A 25,369-nucleotide genomic window follows, 5' to 3' on the forward strand; every position below is an offset into this window, starting at 1 on the left:
TTTCCAGTTTGCGATGACAGCATAATAACTGCTAGCTGAACATCAGTCCCCGCCCTGTGGGTTTTTTTGTTTTTTTTTGGGTGAATGACTCGTCCTAAATCAGCGTGGCACCGCTTTGCTCAAAATCAGCCAACTGCCAACCAGGAACATCCAATTCAGTCATGTGGCAACAACAAGTAATTCTGAATCATTAATTTCTGACAGAGGCAGTACTATGTTTTGTTTGCATTTAATTTTGTTGTTGTTGTTGTGAAAATTCCGTTATTATTACAATTTGGTATTCTTTCAATTTGATATTTTATGCTAAAGACAATCTCCATTTTTAGTCACTTTATCAATCTTTTGTATTGTGCTCAACCTTGTGTTGCTTTCCCCCTGCAGGGTAGGCATGGATTTTCTGTAGAATATTAACTTTGTAAACAACATAGAATCAATTAAGTTTATTAAAATTTGCACAATCTAATATAAATTTGAATTAAATGTATTTTTCTGTCTTTTGACATCACTGGTACTTTTTTTGCAAGCCATTACAGCTAAAGAAAAAACCTCATAAAACTCACTTGTGGGGCTTCTTGTGTGCTCACAGTCCATGATGCTGGAAGGGGACGGGGGCAGCATATCACCGGGCAGTAAACCTCACATCTGCGAGCACTGTAGTGCCGCCTTCAGGAGTTCCTATCACCTCCGCAGACACGTCCTCATTCACACAGGTAATGCCTACATGACTATACACAACAAACAGCAAGCGGTCAAAAATGATGGACTTGGCAAGTTGGTCAAAAAATGTCCGCAAACTCAGATAAATATACTTTTTAGGTGAGCGTCCGTTCAGATGCAGCCAGTGTAACATGAGTTTCATCCAGAAGTACCTCCTCCAGCGCCATGAGAAAATTCACAGTGGTGAGTCATTATCCAAACTGACAGGAACATGTCCATGTACTCCTCGTCTAAGCGCTACTGTTCATCTTTGACGGATGTCAGGAGAAAAGCCATTCAGCTGTGATCAGTGCAACATGCGCTTCATCCAGAAGTACCACATGGAGAGACATAAGCGCACGCACAGTGGAGAGAAGCCCTATAGATGTGAGAACTGCCAACAGGTATGTCATTTTTTTGTCACCTTGATTTGAAAACCAGACCTTTTCCTTGGAACCCTTATTTGAATTCCCACCCTGTTCGAAACTCCAGCCTGATCTTTAAACCCCAACTTTGCCTGGCAATGGGGAAAATTGTAATCTTCTCATGGGCCACTAGAAATGTGCTATATAAATCTTAAGCTTTTTGTAGTTATAAGGAGGTCTCCTTCAGTTTTTTTCCAGAACGGATCGACTTTTGAAGCACAAACGGACATGTGGAGATGCCCTGAAGAAAGTTCTGGATCCCAGCATGTTGGACTTGGCTTGTGTGGACATGGGCAGCTACGGAATCACTCAGGGAAACACAACAGCTGCGGCGGGAGGTGGGAGAAAAAAAGGCAGGTCAAAAAATACTGGTGAGGGAAGCACCCGAAAGAGGAAGAAGGCGGACGGAGGGATGAGAGGGCCTCAGGTTCCCACCGCTGTCAGCGGAGCCTACAGCGTCCACGAATACTCGCTTGAGAATCAAGCCGTGTCCTCGTCCTCAGAGCCTGGTACCAGCATGCAACACCAGAGCCGCGCCCCTAAGATGGCTTTCAAGAAGGCACATCGGAAAGGTCTAGAAAAAAGCATTAAAGTGGATTCGGCGGAGCACGATGACGATCACGGGCTCATCCAGACAAACGGCAGCAAAATGGGCAACTACGACGACGCCATGCATTTCCTCAAAAAGCGGCGCTACCTCCAAAATGTCATGTCGACAACGGGAAGTGGCAGCGGCGACTACGACCTGCTCTCCGCGCACCCGACCGTCATTCAAATGACGGACGCAGACTCAGGCCTGGACAAGTCAGGCATTCCCGACGAGGTGCTTCAGAGCCTGCTAGAGCACTACGCGCACAAGCCCGACAACTCGCAACACGCCGACATCCATTTCGATTTGGGCGACCAGCACGTGGAGGCGCTCCAGCCAGACTCGGCCCAAGACCTGGACGCCGGCTCCGCTTCTCCCGGCGACAAGGGTTTAATGATGAACGAATACTCGCGCTTCCTTCTGCAGGCTCTGGAGCGCACCAGCCACAGCACTGGCTTCCCACTGGCGGCGCAGACGTCCGGACCCTTCCTCTACTCTGATTGCGGCTTCGGGCCATCGGGAGCTGCTGACGCCTCGCTTCAACCTGCCTTCCACCTCCTGGACGTCGCTCACCACCATCAGCTCACCCCATCACAGGAGCTCAATGCCTCGTCAACATCGCCGTCGTCCTACCAGATCAGCCCGGCCGACCTTAGCAGCCACAAGGAGGCGCTGCCCGCCAAGAACGGTACTGCCGCCTTATTCCCCCTGGCCTCCTCCAAAGCCACCCCCTACCAGATAGAAAACTTTGCGCAGGCTTTCGGATCGCAATTCAAGTCCGAAGAACGGATAAGGACGCCCGTGTCCGACTTCTCAGGGTACAGCGGCTTGCTGGCCGATGTCGGCGAGTCGGCAAGCCCTGTCTCCAAAACGCCGACCAGCCAAAGCTTCAGATGAGACCACGCCTCAAACTTCGAACCTATTTGAATTGTTTTCTAATTATTCTTATGCCACTCCTCCTACCCGCCGGACAATTTCTTGTAAATGTTTTTTTATTTATGAACTGCAGTTGTGACAGTGCTTTTAAATAAGTAGTATTATTTTTATGATCATACCAAGATGAATATTTTCCACCAGCCGGCTGACTTTGTGTGAAATACGGTAGCAGGGAATTATAGCCCAGGATTGGAAATGCAAAAAACAAACAAAGAAGTAAATAAATAATAATAAAGACAAAGTATTACTCAGGAAACAGGAAGTTGCTGACATGATGAATGAGTGTGAACACTGAAAACACTTTCTCCTTGGCAATACAGAGATTATGCTGTCATTTCTTGACCATGTTAAGAAGAGCGATCTATAAATAAATATATATATTTATAAGAATATATATATTATAATACAGATTTAATCACAGTGGCCGTCAAGGAAGACTGAGGGTTATCCTTTGGGTGAATAGTTTTTTTTTTGTTGAAAAACAAAAAGTAACTTTAGGTTGACCGGTAGAGGGTGCTACTGGACAACAATTTGAAAGCCCTCCACTTCCTCCTCATTTAACCTCTCTACCAAACAGTATGAGGGCCACACTGTCCATAACAAAATTGTAGATACAAAAAAAAAGGTTATGCTTTTTTTTGGTTTGTTTTTTACCCTTTTTTAAGTCTGAGACTGAAGATGTGAACTGATCATCTGCTCAGTTAAAATTCCCAAAAGATCTCAAAACATGACAATTGCCATTTTAAGACTTGAAGTCAAATTTCTCCATCCTCCAAATTCTTCATTGTTTTCTAATATGTATTCATTATGCTGGTAAAATGTTAAACTTTCTTGAAAAATGGTAAATATTTAATGTGGGTCAGCACGGCGGAAGACTGGTTAACAATCTGCCTCACAGTTCAGGGATCCTGGGTTCAATACCATCTTGCCCCAGCCATACCTCTGTTGAGTTTGCATGTGCTCCCCGTGCTTGCATTGGGTCTTCTCCCACATTCCAAAAACACGCATGGTAGGTGTATTGAACACTGCCAAATTGCCTCTAGGTGCGATTGTGAGTGTGAATGGTTATTGTCTCTGTGTGCCCAGGGAATGGCTGGCAGCCAGTCCAGGGTGTCCCCCGCCTATCTATTAATTACAACTTCCCTTGTAATATGTCCTAAATCTTTTACAAGTATTGGTTTACTCTCACTAAGATTTATGGTGAAGAAGGCGTTTTTATAATAAATTGTTTTTAATACTGTAGTGACTGTCCACATTAAACTTTTTTTTAATTAAAACTTGTCTTTTTACAGGTAAGACATTTTCTTTGAAGCACATGGTGGAGGTGTGGCCCTCATACTCAGGTTGTCTTATGAAATCCATTGAGCACTTTGAGCCGTTTCGCATTAAGTCGAACTTTTTTGTATTTCTTTTTTTAAACGTTGTGCCAGATTACACTTTGGTTTGTTATAAGGGAGGGTCGAACATGAGATTTTCTTTTTTTTTTTTTTTTCCAGTTTCGGGAGGCGCGGCCCCCTGGGGTAGGACTTTTATTTGGGATAATGTAAATGTCACTGCAACCCTTTAATTAGCCCATTTGCTCCGCTGTGATAGTGATCAAATCAATAAATGAGGCGGCCCCACGCTAAAAGAAAACAAAAAAAAAAGATGAGAATTTTTTATGCATTTTAGATTTGTCCCAGTAGATAAATTGGATTTAGTAAATATTAGATGTCATTTCTAAATGTATTTATACTTTTTTTTATTATTATAATTGTAAAACGTCTTCCATTGATTGACATCTGCTGAGAATTTGCCTCATATACCTCATATGTATATCAAATCTCGAGATGTGGGAATAGCACATCTCGTTGTTTACAAGACTTCGTTTAAACACTACTTTTTATAAAGATTTTTTTTAAGTTTATTTTACTACCGCCAAATATCGTAGCTGATGTCATCATGTTGTGTTTTTTATTTAAGGTTCTTTGCCTGTCCAATGAATTTAAACGTTATTAGGGAGAAAATAAAAACAGTCATGAAAAAAAAATAATGCTTTCTGTTTTATTGTGTGGTGCAGTTTTTGTTCTAGTAAAAGAGGCTCCACATCTTGTAATAGTAATGCCTCAGAGCTAAAATTATTTACCAGTAACCAACAATACTATTGACACATGATTAGTAACCATTTCTGATCATGACAGTATGTAATGACCTGGATGGATGGCTGTCACAGGATTTGATAAATCGGAGGGAGTGTTTGTTCCTTTTCTGAAGAAATCTTGTCACAGTGGAGGCAAACGTCATTTCAGATTCAGCACAATAGGAGAAAGGTCGAGTGTAATTTTTTAAATTTATGTAATACACATACCTTTACTGAACAGTTTTTTTGAATCTGTAACTTTTTAATTGTCAGAGAAATGTATTAAAGTCTGAAAAATATATTTTAAACATTTGTTGAAGGAATCACAAATGATCATTATTGCATTAGTATAATTTGTTAATACTTTTTTGGGGGATGACAAATTGTAAGCAAAAACGTGTCAATATTTGTATCCTTCATTTTGCCCCTCATATCTCCATATGTTTATTAAAATTATTCTAGTTTAATTTTCCTCTAATATATCACACGACAGCAGTGCAACGTGTATATAGGGCATTCATTTATTTCCTTTTCTTGTTTCCTACACACATTGGTATCAGGGAATTAACTGTGACATAATATCCCGGCATGTGTGTCAGTCACATTATGTGACTTGTTTGCCATAATAATCATTGGATGATTTTTTTTATTTTCTGAAGCACCAAACTTCTAACTTCATTGAGTGAGTCACTGTTGATAAGTGTCTTTTTGTTCTGACTGCAAAGTGAGCAAACAACTCATAAAAGCGAGGTGTGACGCTCAAAGATGAATAATAAAAATTTTTATTTTTTTATTTTATACCATTGTTTTTTGAACATAACTCAACTTTTGTTTCAATTGTCAAAAGTGGCTATTATACAAAAAATACTTGACACAGTTTGAGGTAAATAGTAAGTTCAAAATGATGCTTACCATCTTGTAACGCCAGAAAACGGATTAACTTTGATCACAACGGATGTAGACTTCTATAATTAAGAACACTTTAACTACTCAAACATCAGAACAATCTGCCTCATATGCAAATTGTCGTCTTCTCCATATATGCTCACTAAACTTCAATGAGGAAACCACTTTAGCGGTTATAAAATATTAAAAATTGGGAACAGCGCGTTGATGATTTACTTTCTCCACTATAAGGCGCACCTTCAATGAATGGAAACTGTTTTCATATATATGGCACCCCACATTTTAAGGCACATAGAAGAGAAGCTAAAGTAGTGGCTGGGGTTGCGTTATGCATCCACTAGATGGAGCTGTTCTAAAGAGAATGTCGACAAAATAATCAGATAAGTCAGTCAAACTATTAACAGAATATACACCAGCGTTCCCACAACTGTTCATTCCCAAAATGAATAAATAGCTGTTCTAAATATCGAAATATTATATTTGTGGTTAACTTCCTGTTTTGAGGGAAAAAAAATACAATACCGCTTCACTCTGAAATACTATTTTAACTCCCGTTGCCCAAAATTGTTTTCATGTCATTCTTTTTAACCTTAACCTTTAAAAGTTAAGGCAGACAGTTTGACTTAGATAACTGTTAGCGAACTGTTGCCAAAGGTTATTCTCTTCAAATTTTTCCTCAGCACTAATAATAATATTATATCAACAGTGATAATAATATATCTTGCACATACTGTTAAGAATTCTAGTTGTCGATATAAATGAGGACCTATTAGGAGGTAAATGGTTTAAGATGGTGGTCCACCTCAGCTTGACAGCAAGAGCCGACAGTCCCAATCGTCGGTGGTTGCTAAGGCCACGGCGACAACAACAACAATAGAAATTGAAAAATGGCGGATGCTCACCGCATGTGTGCCGGAGATAAGCGTGAGGCGAGCACGATGTCGTGAGGCCTTTATTCCACAGTGGCGGGAATAGGTTCTATATGGAACCCTGATGCTGGAACTCCTATGTTAAAACATACATATTCATTACCATACTTCTTGAATGTTGGCTCACTTTTACAAACTTTCTAATGATGGTAATAAATATACAAACACATAAAACAAAACATTAAAAGCATTGTTTTGATCAATGTGTTACAATGTAAATAAGCAGATGTTTTATGTTTAATTTCTAAGTTATCCTTCATATTGATAAAATATTATTTTTGAAAAATACAATATAAATGAATCAGTATGACAAAAAACAGAAAATCACTGTAGTGCACATCATAGCTTTTGAAAAATACAATTTTAATCACCAGCATTATTATTAAAATATTTTTCAATTCTTATTTCACATTACTGGTATTTTGACCCTAATGATTTGCTGTTAACACAGAACTTATTCCTCCGGTATTTAACTTTTTTGCTCACATTATCTGGCGGTGTGATTCAGCCACAAAGCCACGATGATGATAATGGTTATGGTTCTTCTAAAAAAGAGAATGTGGAAGTCATAATTCTTCACAGGTGTGTAAACAGGCAATGTAAATATCACCTGATATTTTGTAATTTCGGGAAGTGATCGTGAGAACACAAAAGCTGTATTCAGAGAAGTCATGACAAATGGCAAAAACTGTACTAGGAACTTTGAGAGCCTTTGTGATGTTTTCTGATGTATTTTTAACTTCTTTTTTTTTTAAGAAAAAAATAGCGCTGATGTTGGGAGGCAAATTGGTATAGAGTAAAAATGCCATAAATGTATTTTCACATGCCATTCTTGAAGATTAAATTTACTTACTTACAAAACTTTCTCCGTTGAGTGTCCCTTGGTCAAAAAAAGTTGCAAAACACTAATTTAATTTCTTATCTTCCCACACGTTTCCTTGATCATACAACCTTAGTAAAACAAATGTTTTTTGCGATTATTAATTGTCCAAATAATTGATTTGCTAATTATTTCCTCAATCAATAAATGAATGAAATGCTTTCATTTACATTTTATTATTCAAAAAAACGAAACATAATTTCATATTCACAGTGCAATGCATGCAAAAAAAGAATAAATTAAGATTCAGTTTTAAAAAATCAACATATACACACCTGTTTAATTCAATTTAAACAGTAGTAGCTTACGTGAAGGGCTGTTAAAAAAAAAACTTTACTGGTAAGAGGCCAAAATACAGAGGAAAAGTATAATTTTAAATTAAAATAGGTCTCACAAAATGTAATCATCAAACATGATTAAATTGATAATTGATTATCAATGAGTAGTTGCAGCTCTAAAATGCTTTTTGAAAATTAATTGGATGGTAGCTAAAAAAACGAGGGTAAACTTTAGCATGCTAACATTAGCAAAAAGGCTAAAACGTTGCTTCGTCCCGTTAAAAAAGTGGGCAAAATTGAGACATTAGACTTATAATCGTTAAAATTGAGACTGTCTTTTGTTTAGCTTAGATTTGTTTTATTTTCTTGTTTTTTTCAGAGACTAGTCATTAAAACTTACAAATTTCAGAAAACGTGCCTTTGCCGATGATGACATGAAGCCAAATCGACTCTTAAAATTAGCATGCTAACTTTAGCAAACAGGGGAAAAGTTGCTAGGCTGTTTTCAGCTGTCTTAGGTTTCCTTGGCTTTGCGACCGTTTACATACTTTGTAGCGTATTCGCCCTTGTGGCTTCCCTACCCAGTCGGCCAGCGTGAGAGAAAGCGAGGCAAACAATCGCGTTAAAAATAGAACTTGATTGTACAGTAGCCGCTTGTGTGTCGCCATTGGCAAGTCGGGCAAACGGGGTGGAGGGGGCGGGAGCTTGTTGCCGGTAACGATGATTGACAGTGGCGGCGGTCCAATCGGATCGCCGCACCAGCAAAGCCTATAATACCCCTGAGGGGAGAGAGGCCGTGCCCCGGAGCGAGCCTCCTCCGACTGCCTGCGAGAGAAGCACCTGTAGCACGCACTTGGAAACGCCTCGGCCCTGCGTCGGCACCGTTACACGCCGGCACAAGCTCCAGACCGACGGAACCATGATCCTACACCAACTGCCTGTCTTCAGATCACTCCTTGTCGCGATCGCCGCGGTGGGTGAGTAAACTTGACACTTTTTGGGTTCTCCATTCTGACGCAAGCCACGGTGTTTTGATTAAATCTCTCCCTCTCTCTATTTTTTTTTTATTTTTATAAGTAAAGTTTTCCATTGCTTTCTGTATGTTTACCTCAACTGGCGTGGGTACTATTCACCCCATCAATAATGTCATCCCAAGAAATGGCATAAAGGTGATCTCGATTAACTCACAGAGTTGAATTGAGCTTAACATATGCTAATATTATGATATTTTAGGGGTGCCAAGCTCATTTTTAGAGAAGACCACATCAATCATCTCTTGTAATGTAACAGCATTCACTTCAGAATATGGTGTGTACCGAAAACGTTTTGTTTTAAATTAGAAACGAAATTATTTTGATTTTAAAATATGCCGAACTGAATCATTATATTTTAAAATGAACCTTCCTAACCCCTAATAAATATGATAAATGTATAGAATTAATCAATTGGGGGAAAAACAGTAAAATGAAAGATGAATAAACATTTTGCAACAGATTTTCTGGGGAATTGAAAACAAATCTTTTAGAAAGAACTGTGAAGAAGAAAACACACTATTTGCTTTAGTGGGCCATAAAAAAGGATGTGGCGCGCAGAATATGGCCACCAATTCTGAAGTGTCATAATTCTGGTATATAACTGGCAACAGGTGGATACATGGGTTTCTTTTCTTTCATTGATTAAAAGCTTAATTTTTAATAATCACGTGGCTCTGTTGAAAATTTGTATTTTATAAAATGTACTTAAAGCACTCAATAATTATCTCAAAATATAGCAACAATCCCTTATTACCTTGTTATTATCATAGCTAATGCAGGGGATTAGGAACATTTTTTCCCCCTACGTCCATTTTTGGCAAGTACCAGGCTGTAGACCAGTAATTGGAAAGCACTTGTTTACAGGAATAAAGGTGTATTACATTGAATTTCTTGTAGTAAATAAAGTTTGAACCGAATGAGTAAAACTGCATCATTTCCTCCAGCGCACCTTCTGTGTTGCTGGAAGCACTGGTTTAAAGCAGTAGTTAACGTGATGCATATCAGACAACAGACCTGCAATATAAACAGACTTTTAAAATGTCCAGGACGCCAGTCAGGTAGTACACACGGATGCTTTTATGTTGGTTCATAAATGTGGCAATAAAAATGAGTTCATCATCTAATTTGGTTGCATTAACTCATGTTTTGCACTATTAACTAAAGATGACCATTTTTTGTGAATTAAAAACTCACAGTACCCATAATAATTCATACATGTTTAATATCACATAATTTTAAGCAGTGTTATTGAATCATTCATCTGACATAATACAAATCCCATAAAACTAATACTGTAGTACTAAATAAAAGTGGCATATTTAAATTAATGTATCTAAACTAAAATAATGATCATCTCAATCTTTTGTGTGGAATCTCCACTTGTTTAGTCGGACACAAAGATATTATTCTGTTGAAAGTCACAAGTCGTAAGCTTCAAGTCTCAAGCAAGTCCCAAGTTGCTGCACATGGAAAAAAAACAAGCAAGTCACTTCAAGCTAATGTTTATTGTCAAACTAAACACAAAACAAATCACACTGTTTATTTGTAACCACTGCATAGCTTACCACGGACCATTTAGCTTGATGCTAACAAACAACAGAAAACACATAAGAAAAATTAGCATCAATGTCACTATGCTACAATCTCTTTAGCAATGACTATTTAAACACATACGGTGGAGTAAAACATGTAGATGTGCAGGCATATATTTTCCTACACAGGCTGCTAACCTAAAAAAGTGCTAATGCTCATTTATTTTGGCGTCCTTCTCAGTTTTTTTTTCCTACAACATAAAGCAAACTAATAGTTATTTTTGATGCTGATTGAGCCGTCTCCCACAGAGAATGGAGGCTCATCACATGGCGTCATGTGCCGTAGGGCGCCACCCCTTTGTGGCGTTCCCCTACTTGAGGCGTGACCGAGTGGCCTGAAGTGGCGACTTCCCTTCAGTTATGCATTCTGGTTGAGTGAGGGCCTCCGATGTTCCACCTCGTGCACGTATTCTATTTTTCCATTGTGTAGCTAGCTTCTCATCTTTACTTCCTGTTCCTCCTGCGCCAGGCAATTATGATTTCGATTTCCCCCCCCGACGGTAATTTTATTATTTATTTTAATGATAGCTGTTTTGTTTGTTTTGTGTGCGTCCATTTGTGTGGATTAAAATCTTACGTCGTACTTGACCCAGTTTTAATTGGATATGATACCTGCAGAGGCTGTGTGAGTCGGCCATCTGTTCAGCCTCGTATATTATAAGGCTTTTTTTTTCTTTTTTCTTTTTATTTTTCACAGCGGGAAATTTACCCCAGATCTAGGAAGTTTTGGTATTGAGTTGGGATGCAATGATGCCACTTTTCTCGGACTGTACCGTTGGCCACTTAGAAGTACAGATATTTGATGTTGACAATTTGTAAGGAATCACATTTTATTTTTCCATCAAACAATCAGCTTGATAAAAAATCGACTTTTTATTGAACATTTCAAGATTCAAGAGTTTTATCGTCATATGCATAGAAACACTACACAATGAAATTCTTATTCAGTTCACTTCCTTATTAGGAGTTGTCAAAATTCTGTGTTCTATTACAAAAAGAAATTTAGAGAGGGAAGGATGGTAAAGCCATGCTAATTGCTAAGCTAACCTAATGTTATTGCGAAAGACCAGATTTGAAAGTTTAGGTGATTGGGTTTACTTTCGTATCCAATTTTGAAGAGCAAAAACACCAGGCATTTTTATAAGTGTCTAGAAAGAAAAATAATACAATAATGCTACAGTCACACAGATAAACATGAAATGATTGAGACGCGGCTTGGAAGATCAAAAAATGATAAGTTAAGAAGATGGATGGATATAGTATATTGAATAAATATAATAAAATATCGATAAAATATATATCAATTTTGACTTTTGAGATCTGTCCTCAAAGTTATAGTAGCATTTTTTTTTAGCTAAGTCTTATGTGTTGTATATTTTTTGTAGAATAAAAAGAAAATATATTGTGGTATATACTGTACCATAATAATTATGATCTTAAATGGCCTATTTGGTTGTAAAAGTGTTTTTTCCGTATTGACGAGTACTACTCACTGACTAGCTTTTGCATTAGTAGTTATGATTCCCCTGCTTTGTGTATAGATCTTCTTGTTTCCAGTTTAAAGCTGGGCATTTTTTGCTGCTATTTTTGTTAAAAGTATAATAAACCTGCTTTTTTATATGTCAACCTCTCAAAGTGCTCCACCTAGGCATGTCGTATGCCCATAATTTTGTTTCTATCTCTCTTTTTTTAACTCATGTTTTTATTGAATAAAATATTGTATTTGCTCTCAGCATTGTTTAGGGGTGCGAAATTCTAGGCACATGATAGTACAGTATATCTTTTTGGGTTTTTTTTGTATTTTTGTACTGTTGATCTTTATTGACAGCAATAGTACTTTGTCATGGATGCAATTGCCCAGTTGTTGTTAAAGTGAAGTGATGGAAAGTCGTATCCAATCATCTTAGATGGAGACAGTTTTTTAGTTTCAGTTTTTTGCACCCAAAGTTTGTGTCCATGCGATTGGCTAATGGGAACCAGCATGCCCTCTATCCTTCTACTTTTAGGAGATCCCCACCATTATTTAAAGGTGTACACATCCCCTCAAGCGAGTCCATAAAAGTCTCCTGATGCCATTTTATTGAGTCCTGCTGAGAGTCACGTGACATGTTGAAAACATGCATGTGTCACAAACAGCAGTTCAGAATTCCAGCAAAATAATCACAATTCAATCTTTCACTAAGATCGTTGAGCCCTTACATGGGTAAAAAAAAAAAAAAAAACATTTTTTGGAACTTTCAGTGTAAATGCATTTGTTGTGATTTCCAAGCAATGGTGGCAAAAAAAAAAAAAAAAACTAGAGCGGAGTTGTGAACTGAGAAGTTGAACACCTGACACTTCTCCTGCCATGTTGTGTCGAAAGCAGTTGCTCATTTCACACTGGCTTCCATAGAAGCAGATAAATGCTGGATATTCCGTTTCAGCTTGTGTTTGGGCTCGGTGTGAAAGCGGCTTGTGACAAGGTTTCGGTCATGATAGGAAGTGCAAAGGACAGTGCCTCCAGCAGGATGAGCACAACAGTAGCGTCGTTGTGTGTGTGTGTGAGAAACATGTGCTTTTTATATCGAAGCCATCTCAGTGTGAGTAAAAGCCGGACCTTTCTGATCCGCGTCCTTCTGAGTATGTGTTTGCAGTCCACCTTTGACCCAGTCATCCCTTTTGTGTCTGTGGGGATTATCCTCTGCGGGATAAATCCACACAGACAGCACACACTTAATAACAGCATGCCGGCTGCCTTCAACACTACTAGTTTATGGCTCTCATTATTAATATTAAGAAACACATACGAATTGCATAACCTTGCAGGTTCTCCCCGTGTCTCTGTGTGCCCTGCAATTGGCTGGGAACCAGTTCAGGGTGTCCCAAAGTCAGCTGGGATAGGCACCAGCAAGCCTGTGACCCTGAAGGATAAGCAGCAACAGATAATGGATGGATGGATAGATGGATGAAAAACAACCATGTATAGTAAGGTTTTTTTTTTTTTTTTTTAAAAAGGCCAGAAAAACAACTTCTACAACAAACGCCCATATTAAAGTAAATTATGTTTTTTTTTCTGCAAAACTACCATGGTTTTAGCGCAAAAAAATGACCATGCGTAGTAAGGTTTTTTTTTTTTTTTTACCGTACTTCCTCAAAGATAGCACACAGCCTTAAATTTAGGGTTAAATTCTGGTATTTTCTATGTCTATCGTGTATAGGCTGCACCAACAGTTTTTTGATGGTTTTAGAAAGGAAAACAACTGTGCTGCCTTTTAGTGGAGCAAGCACATACTAAATGTGCCATTATATGACGATGAAAGGTGCTGATAACTCACATGCATACGCACCTATGTACACATGAACAAACACACACAAATGTTGATTTATGTCATATGGTCTGTCCGCCAGACCTGCTGTCACCTTCACGATCACACTCACTACTTGACTAATCAAACACTGACGCATGATAGGACTATGTGTGAAATAAAGGATAAGTTCCGACAATTGAATGGAAGGAATGTGGAAAGTCACGGCGTGAAATGTAATAACTTTCAACACCCCAGGTGCCCGATCACGTGTTGGCAAAAGCACGACAAGGCGAACATGAATGAACACACAGCTGGATATGCTTTAAGAGGTTTTGTCTTAATCTCAGTCACTGGTCATCCAATCCCAGATTAGCGTGCCACCTTTAAATCGTAACCTAGACTAGTGTGTCAATGTGTGACGCTGCAGCCATGTTGTCATTTAGCCAGTTAAATATATTGTTCTTTAAATTACTTTGGTAGAGCTGTTAGAATTAATTGACAATGAATTTTCTTTTTTAAAAACTACTATGTATACTAAGGCTTTTTTGTGTGTAAAAAAACAACCTTCTCTAGATGATATTTTATTTTGTAAAACCGACTATGTATAGTATGGTGTTCTTTAAAAAAAAGAGCAAAGAACATTATTTTTTCACAAAAATCCTCTCTGAAAGAAAAAAAAACATTGAAACTACTTAGCAGATTTAGGTGAAACGTAAAAACCAAGATTGTGATTGAGAAAAAAAAATCAGCTCTTTCAAATAATCAATGGAACAATCGCAAGGATTATCAATTCTAAAAATATTTGATAGTGACAGCCCTATTAGCTGGATAACCTGTCATGACAGTTAAGTCTGTTTTTAACAGATTTGGATGACTGTGGACAAATACATAATGAGCAGAACTTTAAAATTAAAAAAAAAAATCATATAATGTACAAATGAAATAATCGGCTTTAGCCAGTTTGCTATTTGAATGTGTTGTTAAGTGTAAGGTGAATTCTGGCCTCTCACGTGGATTATAAAACAGCTCCCTTATAAGGTGTGATGAGCTTTTTGTTATTCACGTCTTCTTGGCGACCAGAAAATAATCAAGCAGCGAGGTCTGGCAACAGCTGATACCTCGCTGGGTATTTGTGCAAAGGGGCCTGCCCATCTGGACGCCACTATCGTTTTCCCAATGACCAGCGGCAACTCAGAGCGCTGAATGATCGTATGTGGCTGAGGAATAGCTGTAAATAAGCTTAAAGACCTCCTGTGTCTTGGAGCGCTCATCAGGCTGCCCGGCCACTTCCGCTTCAGCCCCTCATAAACGAACACAGACGTTGGATAATAAGCAGCACTGCCCTGGAGGGAGAAGTCCCACCCCTTTTAGAAACTGATTTCCTACTTTACGAGACAGGACAACAGTCACTGCTCTCAACTGAATCTGCACTGTCCTTCCTCATTACAAAATGTAATATCAACAGCGGCCAGAGGTACCAGTTGATCTACGGACTGGCCCGGGTCGCGGCCCAGCGGTTGTGGACCTCTGATATAGAGCACTCAAGTGCTGCTAGGTAGCGGCTAATTTATGTTAGATACTGCGATAAAGGCTGGCAACAGGCAAAGTACAATTAAGGTCAGGTCCGGTCAGTGCAATTAAGTCCTTTTTTAGTGCTGTAAATTTGAGATTGAACATGATTTCAAAACAACGTTGTGACTCCTGTGGGTCAAGCTGGTCCTTGCTGTGACATGCTTCAGGGAAGAACTTCAAAATAAAAACATGCAGGTTTATTTGGAAGTTCTCTTCACATTTGGCGGCGTCTTTTTGTCATGCAAAGCATTAACGGGTATGCACATCTCTAGCAAAAACAACAGCCAAAAGAAAATAGATCTCATGCTGTGCACGGGTGAAAAATTTTGTGGCGTTCTATCCACTGATTACATCTGAAGATGAGGAATGGTACCAGATCTCGTACGACAAGATTCTTCACCTCCCTAATGTTTGGTTACAGATAGGCAAGATTTCTGCAGTAGTAATGAGCCGCAATAATTATACAGTATATATTTGATTTAATTTATCATAATTTGCTGATTGCAACTTCATCTTTTCTTTTGATGGTAGTGATGGCAATACAGTGTGCCTCAGTTACGGCGACATCTGAAGGAATGTCCGGGAATGGCGAAAACACAACGGGAACAGAAAGGCTGGGTCTACTCAGCAACCAAACGACGTCTACGCAATCTGTAACTGATTTGTTGACGACAACTGTAAGAGATGAGACATCTGTCAGTAACCCGTACACCCCCAGCACCAGCTCACTGAGGAGTGATGTCCAATCATCAACAGGCCTAACCGGCAACACAGCAACGACACGTCCACCAGATCCAACAGATCAGACTCCCACCACAACTACAGCAACACAAGTCACTGTGAGTGACAACAGCACAACTGGGACACCGACGACCGGTCCAGTCAACAGCCATGCAACCTCAATGACGACTGTTGGCCCAACTAACAATGACATGATGTCACCGACTATACCCAGTCACACCAATACCTACACAACGATGGCAACAACCATGACACCAACCAGTCACACCAACAACGGCATGATGACAACAATCACTCCCGAAATCAATGTCACGAGCTCAATGACAACAATGGGCACGCCAATCACAACAACTGATTCAAACAACAACAAGACAACCATGATGATGACAACTGAGCTTACAAATTATGGCACAAACTCATTGGCAACAACCAGTGTGATCGCAACGTCTATAACAACAATCAGCCCGACCAATGACGACACAACGGCAGTGACAACAGTCGGTCCAACTAACACTGTTCCCTCAATGACAAGCAGTTCCACCAACAACACAACGTTACCGATGACAACTGGTGAGGCAAACAACACAAACTCAATGTCAACAGCCAGCCTGACCAACACCGACACATTACTGACAACAACCAGCTTGACCAACACTGACACATTACTGACAACAACCAGTCCAACCAACAACAACACAACATTTATAACAACCGCTGAGGCAATGCACACTGACACAACCTCTATGACAACAACAAGTCCAACCGACGAAACCACCTTGATGACACCGACGGATCAGACCAACACTGGCACAACATTGACAACAACTAGAATAACCACAAGCTCGACAACCATCAACCCAACACCAGCACAGACCAGCAATGGCACAACTTCAACAGCAACAACTGCGTGGACCGAAAACACCGAACCCACCAAAGATACAACGAGCAGGACAACAGCTGCCACTCAGTCCATCAACGACACAACTACAGCAATCCCTACCACCTCTGCAGAGATGTCGACGATTATCACAATGAACAGTCTGGCCCCCTCAACGGCAACATCAGAAGGTATGGCAACAGCGAAGACTTTAAGGGCGTTATTGTCTTTGGATTGATTGTTGCATATATTTTCACATTAAAACATAGTGACGACTCCTGGGCCAACAAATGGCCTCACGCCAACCTCAGCCAACAATGTCACCGACGTCTCGCCAAGTCCCACCAGGGGTCCAATTATAGGTTCGTACCATTTGGGTTTTGTATTGTTGGATACAGGCATGAGCCGATAATCTCGTTGATGGTTTCTCTGAGATAATTGGATGAAGCTTTACCAATCAAAATCAAACTAGGAAATCCTTTATGGATTTTACCAGATGGTTCTCAAAACGTGACTTCAAAAAAGTGCTCATTTTGACTAAAAACACATTTTATTCAAATTAAAGTGCTATTATATGACTTTAAGGGTTACAGATGATAACATTGAAAGTTACTTTGAAATTATAATACATTGTTATTTTAGAGGATTTTTTTCAAAGACTAGAGTGCCTCATAATGGAATCGCAGTGCAGTTCGGTGATAAGGTATCACCAGTGCTTGCAAAGTTGTCTCAACAAGCCGCCTCTGAAAAAATCTGTTTAGTGGAGGTCTTGGTTCTAAGAACAGTTAAAGAACAAGAAGAATGTTGATTTATTTATTTGAACGTGAACATGGTGCACATTTCTGAATGTATCAAATTTTCAACATTTTGTTTAAAAATCAAGTAGATGTCGATTGTGAAAAAAATATAGAGCCCTAACTTTAATACTGTGATATTTCTGCTCAAGGTTACCGTCAGAATCTGATATCGGCCCATGCCTGGTTGGATAACAGGTTCTTGAATGCATTATCGTTCATCTGTCCTAGTTTGTCCCACGGAACAATGTCCCCTTGAAAGCGTCTGCCTGAATGGAACTTGCCAGTGTCTCTCCGGAAGCTTCTTGGTGGGCGACCGTTGCATCCGTGGTAAGCATGGCTTCAAAATGTAAAAAGTTTCGGCGGTAGTTTCTTATTGTGTCGTCTTCTTCAGCTCAAGTGTTTCCCGGGCAGCTCCACCTCACCTCTTTCACGTTTACCAAAGAAATGTTGAACAGGTCCTCCGAAGCGTTTCAGGAAACAGCAAGGAACATCTCTGCTGTGGTCAGCGAGCATGTCACACAAAATAAGGAGCATTTGGCAGATTTATTTTATTGTTAAACAGATGCATGTGTTCTGTTTTGTAGCTCCATCTTGCCTTCAGAAATGTCCAGGGATACGTCGAGACTGAAGTGACTCAGCTAGCGTGAGTTACTTTCGCTAAAAACAAAAAAAAAAGTCCTTTTTGTCACCAGGAAAAGTTTTCATTGTTTGCGTTTCTCGCAGCCCAGGAAGCGTTATTGCCACCGTCAACAACATTTTTCAAAACTCGCCGGCCTCTCAGGAAGCAGTCGACCAGGTTATCAAGGATGCCATCGAGAGCAGCTCGCAAGGCTTGCTAGTCAACGCGACGTTTAGCGGTGAGCTAACATCAGCGTGATCAAAATTGACAACACGCTGACATTTTGTTTCTCTCGCAGCCACAAAGTTGTGCGATCAGGCTCCGTTTCCCTGTGACGCCGCCACCACTGTGTGCACCAGCGCAAACGGCCGTGTGGGCTGTTCCTGCAAAGCTGGCTACATCTCCACTGTGTACTCCAACATCAGCTGCAAAGGTAAAGACATCTATGAATACCCTTATCAATGCGACTAACTAAAATGCACCTTTGACTACAACCAATCCTACCAACTACAATAAGTCATTGACAGTAATGCGTCTCACCAATTATGATACGTCAGTGACATAAACACGGCCTAACAGAAAACAGCAACCAGTCCAGCAAAGTTCCAAAAATAATACAACACACAAGAATCCTTCGAAGACAATGTTAATGGCAACAACAACAATTGGTCTGACCAACAATGAGAAATTGTCCAACTAACAGTGAAGAGACCAGAGACAACAAATAGTGAGCCCAACAGTGTTACAACATTAACAACTGATCTGACCAACTACAGTACATAATGACAAAAAGATGTCTCACCAACAACATCACAAAACATGGCCCGACTAACACTGAAACAAATCTTACTGAAAACCCATCCGATCAACACTGATCCAAAATGAATAACAACCAATCTTTTCAACAAGACGACGTTCATAGCAGGCAGTGCGATGGCTACAATCGATCAGATAAATATCAATAGACAAATATGTTGTAACAATATGGACAACATCTGAATGACAATTTTGCATGTATACTGTATACTTTTAAAGAATATGCTTGTGTGTGTCTGCAGCTTGTCCAAGTGGCCAGGAAGTGGTGGGGAACACCTGCCACAAGTGAGTAAATGTCGAGTAAATGTGATTTTATCCATATATATTTATATGTCTTTTTTTTGGCGACCCCTGTGCTTCAAAGTTTGAACATTTCAATACATTTTTTCTCTCTGTTCCAGTTGTGCCTTTGGATACGGGGGCTTCAACTGCACAGACTGTGGGTGACTACTGCCTATTATTTGTTGTATTGTTGTGAGAAGATCGACAACCAGATTGTGTATTGGCAGCATCCCTATTGGCGGTGGTGGTCGTCTCCTGCGTTCTGGGCGGGGTTCTACTTATCTTAATCTTGGCTTTGCTCTCCTTCTGCTGCTGGTGAGTGCATTGAAACTTCATTCAGCGGGCACTGTACGACATGCAGTTCAGTTATTTTCCACTAGAGGGCTCTAGTCCACTACACAAGAACTATGGACTCGACTAGAATACGATAGAAATATGACAAAAATATGAACAAATAAATTAAAGTAGAAGTATACGAAAGAAAATTGCTTTCTTCATAGTTAAGATTTGGATATAAAGGAAGTAAAAAATAAAAACTAAGAAATGTGATTGAAATAAAACAAAAACAATGACAGTACATGAAATGAAAGAAATGGCACATTCACATTGTACAGTTTTGAATTCCAAAACGTGTAACGTGTCATTTTTGGCAATAACTGTCTCCGTCCACACCAGGTGGAGGTGCTCCGGTAGCCAGATGGATCAGAGCGATTCCAGCCCGTACCCGGCGGGTGAGCTGAGCAAGCCGTGGCCTGTCGGCATCACGCCCATTCCCCGGGCCAGCACCGCCGCCACCTGGGACGGCGCGTCCGCCATGGAGATGATGGACAAACGGCATCACGGCAACGGCGTGGTGAGTGGCGTCCTTTACTTTCCGAAGGCCGCTTTATAAATAAATAAATGACATTACTTCCACAGAGCCATATTTCTTGTATTGTTATAAAAGATTACTCGTGAAATGGGAAGAGTTTTCTTTGGATTAATTATAGTCTGTAGGCCCCCATGAGTTCAAACCTTATTTTTTTATGATATCATAACAAAATCCATGAAAAAAAAACACTAGGAGGCTGAAATTTCCTGCGGATGATTAAAACATGTAAAATTTCCAAATGCAACGATTCTGACATTTCTATGTGATTGCAGTTGGACGTGCGAGATTTTGTGTCCAAAAATAATCATTGTCCAAATTTTGAACCATATAAATCCATTCTAATTACGTTTCTTGAGACGCATTTTATTAGGATTTATGACATTGATTTCCTGGGATTTTTGCAACATTCCGTTGAGGGGCGGTCAAACTATGTCAGCGAACAGAAAATTCTTTGTTGACTTGTGTTTCACCTCAAAACAGTAGGTGGCGGTAGAGACCAGTTAATGGCTATGTCCTCATCCCATCACAGACTACAAAGACAGACCGTACCATTTTTCAATTTTTTTTGTGGATGTTAATTCATTTAACATACATATTTATTGATAGAACTGATGCCACTGAACAATTTGAGTGGTGGAAGGAAAAAAAAAACATAAATAGTTAATTATAACCCCTGCTATGTGTATAGTTTCAGAGTGTGTGCACAAGGCTTAAATCAGATTTCAAAAACATTGTATGTTACAATGCTTTTTGTTGTTGGCAACGTACAAATATGTGTACAATTGTTAACTTAAAAGTATCGTGTCGAAATCATTCGCAAAGTATTTTGTATCATCATACTCCAACATTTACCTTTGAGTGAAAGACTCTGCTACCCTTCTTTTCTGCACTTAATATTTGAATGTACTTTATCAAAATTATTATTTGGTAGCACTCATAGTAGCTAGTACCGCTAGTAGCTAGTTTCCCGCCCATGCTCCCTGCTTTTCCTGACTCCCGATGTGTCGCTTTAGGGCTTTCCTCCGAAGCAGAGAGGATGGAAAAAGGTAAGGTTTTCATCCCTCCGACGTGGTCTTAGTGTGGAGTGCAAATAGGGTGACGGGGTCTCAAAAGATGGTGGTGGTGCTGGTGCGCTCGTTTTATCGCGCAGTGGTGGTGTTCTGTTCTCACGTGCATGACGTGACGCTGAAACGTCGACTTTTCTCGTTGCCGTTACAGTCTGGATCGTACGACCTCAAACCGGACGGAATGAAGACCTTCACGAATAAAAACCCGTCGCGTTACTCGTACCTGGTGCAAGGACACGAGAACCCCTACTTCCTGCCTGGCGACGACAAGAAAAACTGACCCCTCAATGGACGCTTTGAATTTTTTCTCTTAAATCAAATAGAACGACAATGAAGGTTGTATGGAGTCGGGTGTTGCTAGCAGTGGCCATAGATGTCACTGGTGGCCTTGAACATGTCACAGTACGACATTACTGATTCATTGGATGTGGCTTATTATTACTGATCGATAATAATCTATAATGAAATAAAAAAAGGGCTGGTCCCCCATTGTAAATGTTGGCGAAGGGATGTAATTATTTTTGATTTAGCTTATTGGGACGTTTAATAGGAACTATGTTGATTTTTGTGTTGCATGTGCCTATTATCACTTATCATACATTCTTTGTGTTTTATAACTGTGTACAGTTTTGTTTTTGTAAATAATTTGCACATCAGCTTAATAAATAATTTAAACAATATACAAGTCATCCTTCTTGTTTGAATCTTGTTTCGTCAAAGTAGGGTGCCTTTCTTAATGTTTTTTGTGGCGGGGCATAACGTTTGTATGTTTAGTACCCAAAACAGAGAGAGAGGTGTGGTGCAATTACCGTAACAGGACGCACCTTTGATTTTGGGGTCAAATTATGGTATTTTCTAAAGCAAAACAGAATAAATTTCATCTTTTTTTAACTCTTCATATTTTCTTGTGTTCATATCCGTAAGTTATATATTTGTTGTGCGTTAAGCGTATTTTCGATTTCCCACATTGTGAGTGGTCAATGAACATTGTAACCAGTGTAAGGTTGCATGCGCTCGTAGTTTTCCTCGCGACGCAGCTCGAGTTTATTTTGCTTAGTTGCTAAGTTTACGATGGTGTGTATCTGCCAAAAGACTACAATTAATAAAGAGTCAAATGGAATACCTTTCCGTGTTCTTTATCCAGTGCACACAGCTCTATAGCTTGGCGCTCTTAATTGAAAAACGAAATTTAAATTGAATCATAAAATGACCCTTTAGATCATTTTGTTCAACATCATTCTGAGCATTTTTTTTCTCAGGGATGGCACACAACCTGGTAGTATGATAACTAAATACTTGAGCCATGACATGTCATCACCTTTTGGGTGAAATTTCAGCTCCCTGGTGTCTTCTTTCAATGCTTTCGCTTTGATGTGAAATGCCTTTGATGTAAAGACCAAAGGATGAACAAAATGCTGCAAAACGGTAAAAATGGAGGTAGAAGACGTACATATTTTGATCGTCAACAATTTACCCTAATCAATGTTTTGTAAGACGTCTTTTTGCGTGCCAAGCGCAAGAGTGTGTAGTTTATTTGCAGCAAACAAAGATGGCCAACATCTGCTGTGAAATGTACTTAAACATGAAACCAAAAGCTGCATGTTGTCTATGATAAATCGGACATAATCTCAGCCACCGGGTCACGGCAACATAGTGGCTGACATCCAGAAATAATGAATCTGACATACATGTACTGTACAGTATGTCTCATGTGCTGTATTTACACAAATGGACCAGCTCCCAATCCACAGATTTATTATAAATTCTGTTGGATTAAATCACAACACTAAAAAGGGTCCAAAAAAAATTACGAATACTGTCAAATTGCGGTTTCAAACGTTGCATGGGTAGTCATTTCCCCTTCCATCATTTTCTATGAGTAAATTGTGCATGTGTATCGCATGTCATGAGGGGTTCGACCAAGTGCTCAATAATCGTCCGAACGGTCATCGGAGCCGTCTTGAGGGTCCGGAAAGAGGAATCTAACCCAATCAGCATCGAGCTGCCAGGACAAATGATACAAAACTGTGAAGAAGATCCGGCATCTTCATCATTCTGAGGAAGACAAAACACTTTCTACATATGACTACACAATTATACACACGTCATAGATCATAACGTTCACTTATTTACCCTATTTTAATCATCATCTCAAATGCTACTTCAGTGTACATCATTTCGGGCTGAGACTTGTCCAAATTTGGTCCGTTTTGTATTTTCTTTTCCTTATAATCAAGAATCCGTTTTTTTGACAATGATTTAAATACTGATTATGATATCTTAATCTAATATTTATTAGATTAAGATATTATAGTCAGTACCACACCATACCAACAGCACAATGGTTCACCAATTACACTTTTCCTAAAAGATATTGCAATCCCTTGTCAAATTATATGCTGATACAATCTGGCAAAATACTAATAATATCAGAATTTGATATACTTTGCACAGAATCACATTAGATTGACAGTTATATGATTACTTTACCAACAATATCAAAAGTATCACAATACCGGGACACTTTGTTATCTTTACTGATAACATCACTTTGAAATCATGAAATTATGATCTCATATTTTGTTAGTGACAACAATAGTTGGAAGACTGTTATCGCGGTACTCCACCAATAGCAATGTGATGTGGTATCATGATACCAAGACAAGCAGCAGACATCGCGTCTATTGGCTGTAACTGACTTACGGTGTGGCCTAATGCAACTGTGCAGCAGTCGCTCCAGTGCATCCAATTAGTAGACATTTCCCAGCAGCCTTTGGTGTCACATAACTGCCTCTAACATCATTAACAGTCATATTTTGAAAAGAATAAGGCGATATCTTACCTTCACCTTCATGCTGTCTGGGGTCTTTATCTGGCTGGGGGGTGTCTAAGGCCTTGGAGGAGGTAATTTACTGATCATTGACGAACAGCATCGCACAAAACAATTTATTGAACTCATGCAATGGAATATTTGCATGACAATAAAAAAGATAATGAACAATATCATTGATATTATTCATTATATTATAATGACTAATATAATATAATAATTAAGTGCCTTTAACTCAGAGGTGTCAAACTCATTTTTGTCGCGGGCCATTTTGTAGCGAGAACTTCCTTCTTTGGGCCGATATGTTGAGGAAACCAAGTCGATTTTAAATTGTCTCATAGTATTATTACTGTACACAACAAATTGATGGCTTAGTTGTTTTGAAATCAGAAGTAAAGCAGCCTAGTTTGTTCACTTACTGTTTACATTACTGTAACGGAACAAACCAAAAAATCTCAACGTTAATTTTCATTATACGCGACAAGCTAATGTTTAGCAAGGCTCATGGAAACTTACATGATTTGCTTTCGCGGGCCACATAAAATGACGTGGCGGGCCGGATTTGGCCCCCGGGCCTTGAGTTTGACACCTGTGCTTTAACTCATTCACTCTCAAAAATGTATTTTTATTTATTTATTTTTAATCCACTTTTTTTTTCAAATGATTGTCTAATGGAGGGTAAAAAAATTGTGGGCAATAAATGCTAAAGTAAGTATTAAAATAATTAATTAACTCATGTATTCAAGCACTAAAATAATAATAGTTCATTAGCACCTCATGTAGAACAGAAATCAATGACTTTATAATATAGTACTCTCATAGTAATTGATTACCTTAGTACTTCATTACTTAAAGTAGTTTTTTATTTGAGTACTTAATTAACTAAGATAAACAATTGTCACTCAAGTACCTAAAATAATCAATTACTTTCATCTCTAAAGTATTATTTGAGGACTTAAAGCCTTAAAAGGACTGATTACAATAGTGCTTCATTCATTTCGCACTAGGTATTTTTAGACCTGCTTTTTGCCAAACACTTGAAAAAAAACAACAAAATAAATATAAATAAGTACCTGGAATTAAAATAAAACAAGTACAGATTGTGTGGCCTTATAAAAGGATACAACAGTTGGCCAGCGATTTCCTAAAATACGGTCCAGAATCTAAAATACTGCGTGATAACCTGCACAATATTTAACTATTCAATATTTTATTTACAATCAAAT

At 39.1% G+C, this 25,369-nt stretch overlaps 2 protein-coding genes and 1 long non-coding RNA gene across 5 annotated transcripts in view; 2 read left to right on the top strand and 1 right to left on the bottom strand.

Moving 5' to 3' along the window:
* The window catches only part of LOC148410558 (zinc finger protein 281-like), a 10,114-nt gene extending 5,461 nt beyond the window's left edge, over positions 1-4,653 (top strand). For both annotated transcript variants that reach the window (XM_088438109.1, XM_088438110.1), the window contains exons 4-7: positions 587-710; positions 817-900; positions 982-1,100; positions 1,309-4,653. In XM_088438109.1, the coding sequence (XP_088294235.1) occupies positions 587-710; positions 817-900; positions 982-1,100; positions 1,309-2,607 (1,626 nt within the window). In that variant the 3' untranslated portion in view covers positions 2,608-4,653. The remainder of the gene's footprint in view (positions 1-586; positions 711-816; positions 901-981; positions 1,101-1,308) is intronic.
* Positions 1-8,432, bottom strand: part of LOC148410559 (uncharacterized) — an 8,725-nt gene extending 293 nt beyond the window's left edge. Inside the window, exons 1-4 of the long non-coding RNA XR_015868270.1 lie at positions 8,307-8,432; positions 7,087-7,145; positions 6,574-6,676; positions 561-725 (exon numbers count right to left, since the gene is read on the bottom strand). This is a non-coding gene — a long non-coding RNA (uncharacterized LOC148410559). The remainder of the gene's footprint in view (positions 1-560; positions 726-6,573; positions 6,677-7,086; positions 7,146-8,306) is intronic.
* Positions 8,433-8,546: 114 nt separating this feature from the next.
* Positions 8,547-22,368, top strand: LOC148410560 (uncharacterized). 2 transcript variants are annotated; one of them, XM_088436607.1, is made up of 14 exons: positions 8,547-8,735; positions 15,775-17,052; positions 17,131-17,223; positions 17,887-17,985; positions 18,050-18,159; positions 18,243-18,301; positions 18,382-18,515; positions 18,576-18,710; positions 19,336-19,378; positions 19,495-19,532; positions 19,603-19,690; positions 20,051-20,228; positions 21,260-21,292; positions 21,465-22,368. In XM_088436607.1, the coding sequence occupies exons 1-14, from the start codon at positions 8,678-8,680 to the stop codon at positions 21,591-21,593; spliced, it is 2,475 nt and encodes an 824-aa protein (XP_088292733.1). In that variant the 5' UTR covers positions 8,547-8,677; the 3' UTR covers positions 21,594-22,368. The 2 variants fall into 2 exon arrangements, with proteins under 2 accessions (XP_088292733.1, XP_088292732.1); XM_088436606.1 differs by lacking the exon at positions 21,260-21,292 and having other exon boundaries at positions 8,567-8,735; positions 21,465-22,366.
* The last annotated feature ends 3,001 nt before the right edge of the window (positions 22,369-25,369 follow it).

This window comes from Hippichthys cyanospilos, chromosome 16 (genome assembly GCF_059441005.1).
Source record: "Hippichthys cyanospilos isolate Australia breed blue-spotted pipefish chromosome 16, RoL_Hcya_1.0, whole genome shotgun sequence".
Taxonomy (NCBI): Eukaryota; Metazoa; Chordata; class Actinopteri; order Syngnathiformes; family Syngnathidae; genus Hippichthys; species Hippichthys cyanospilos.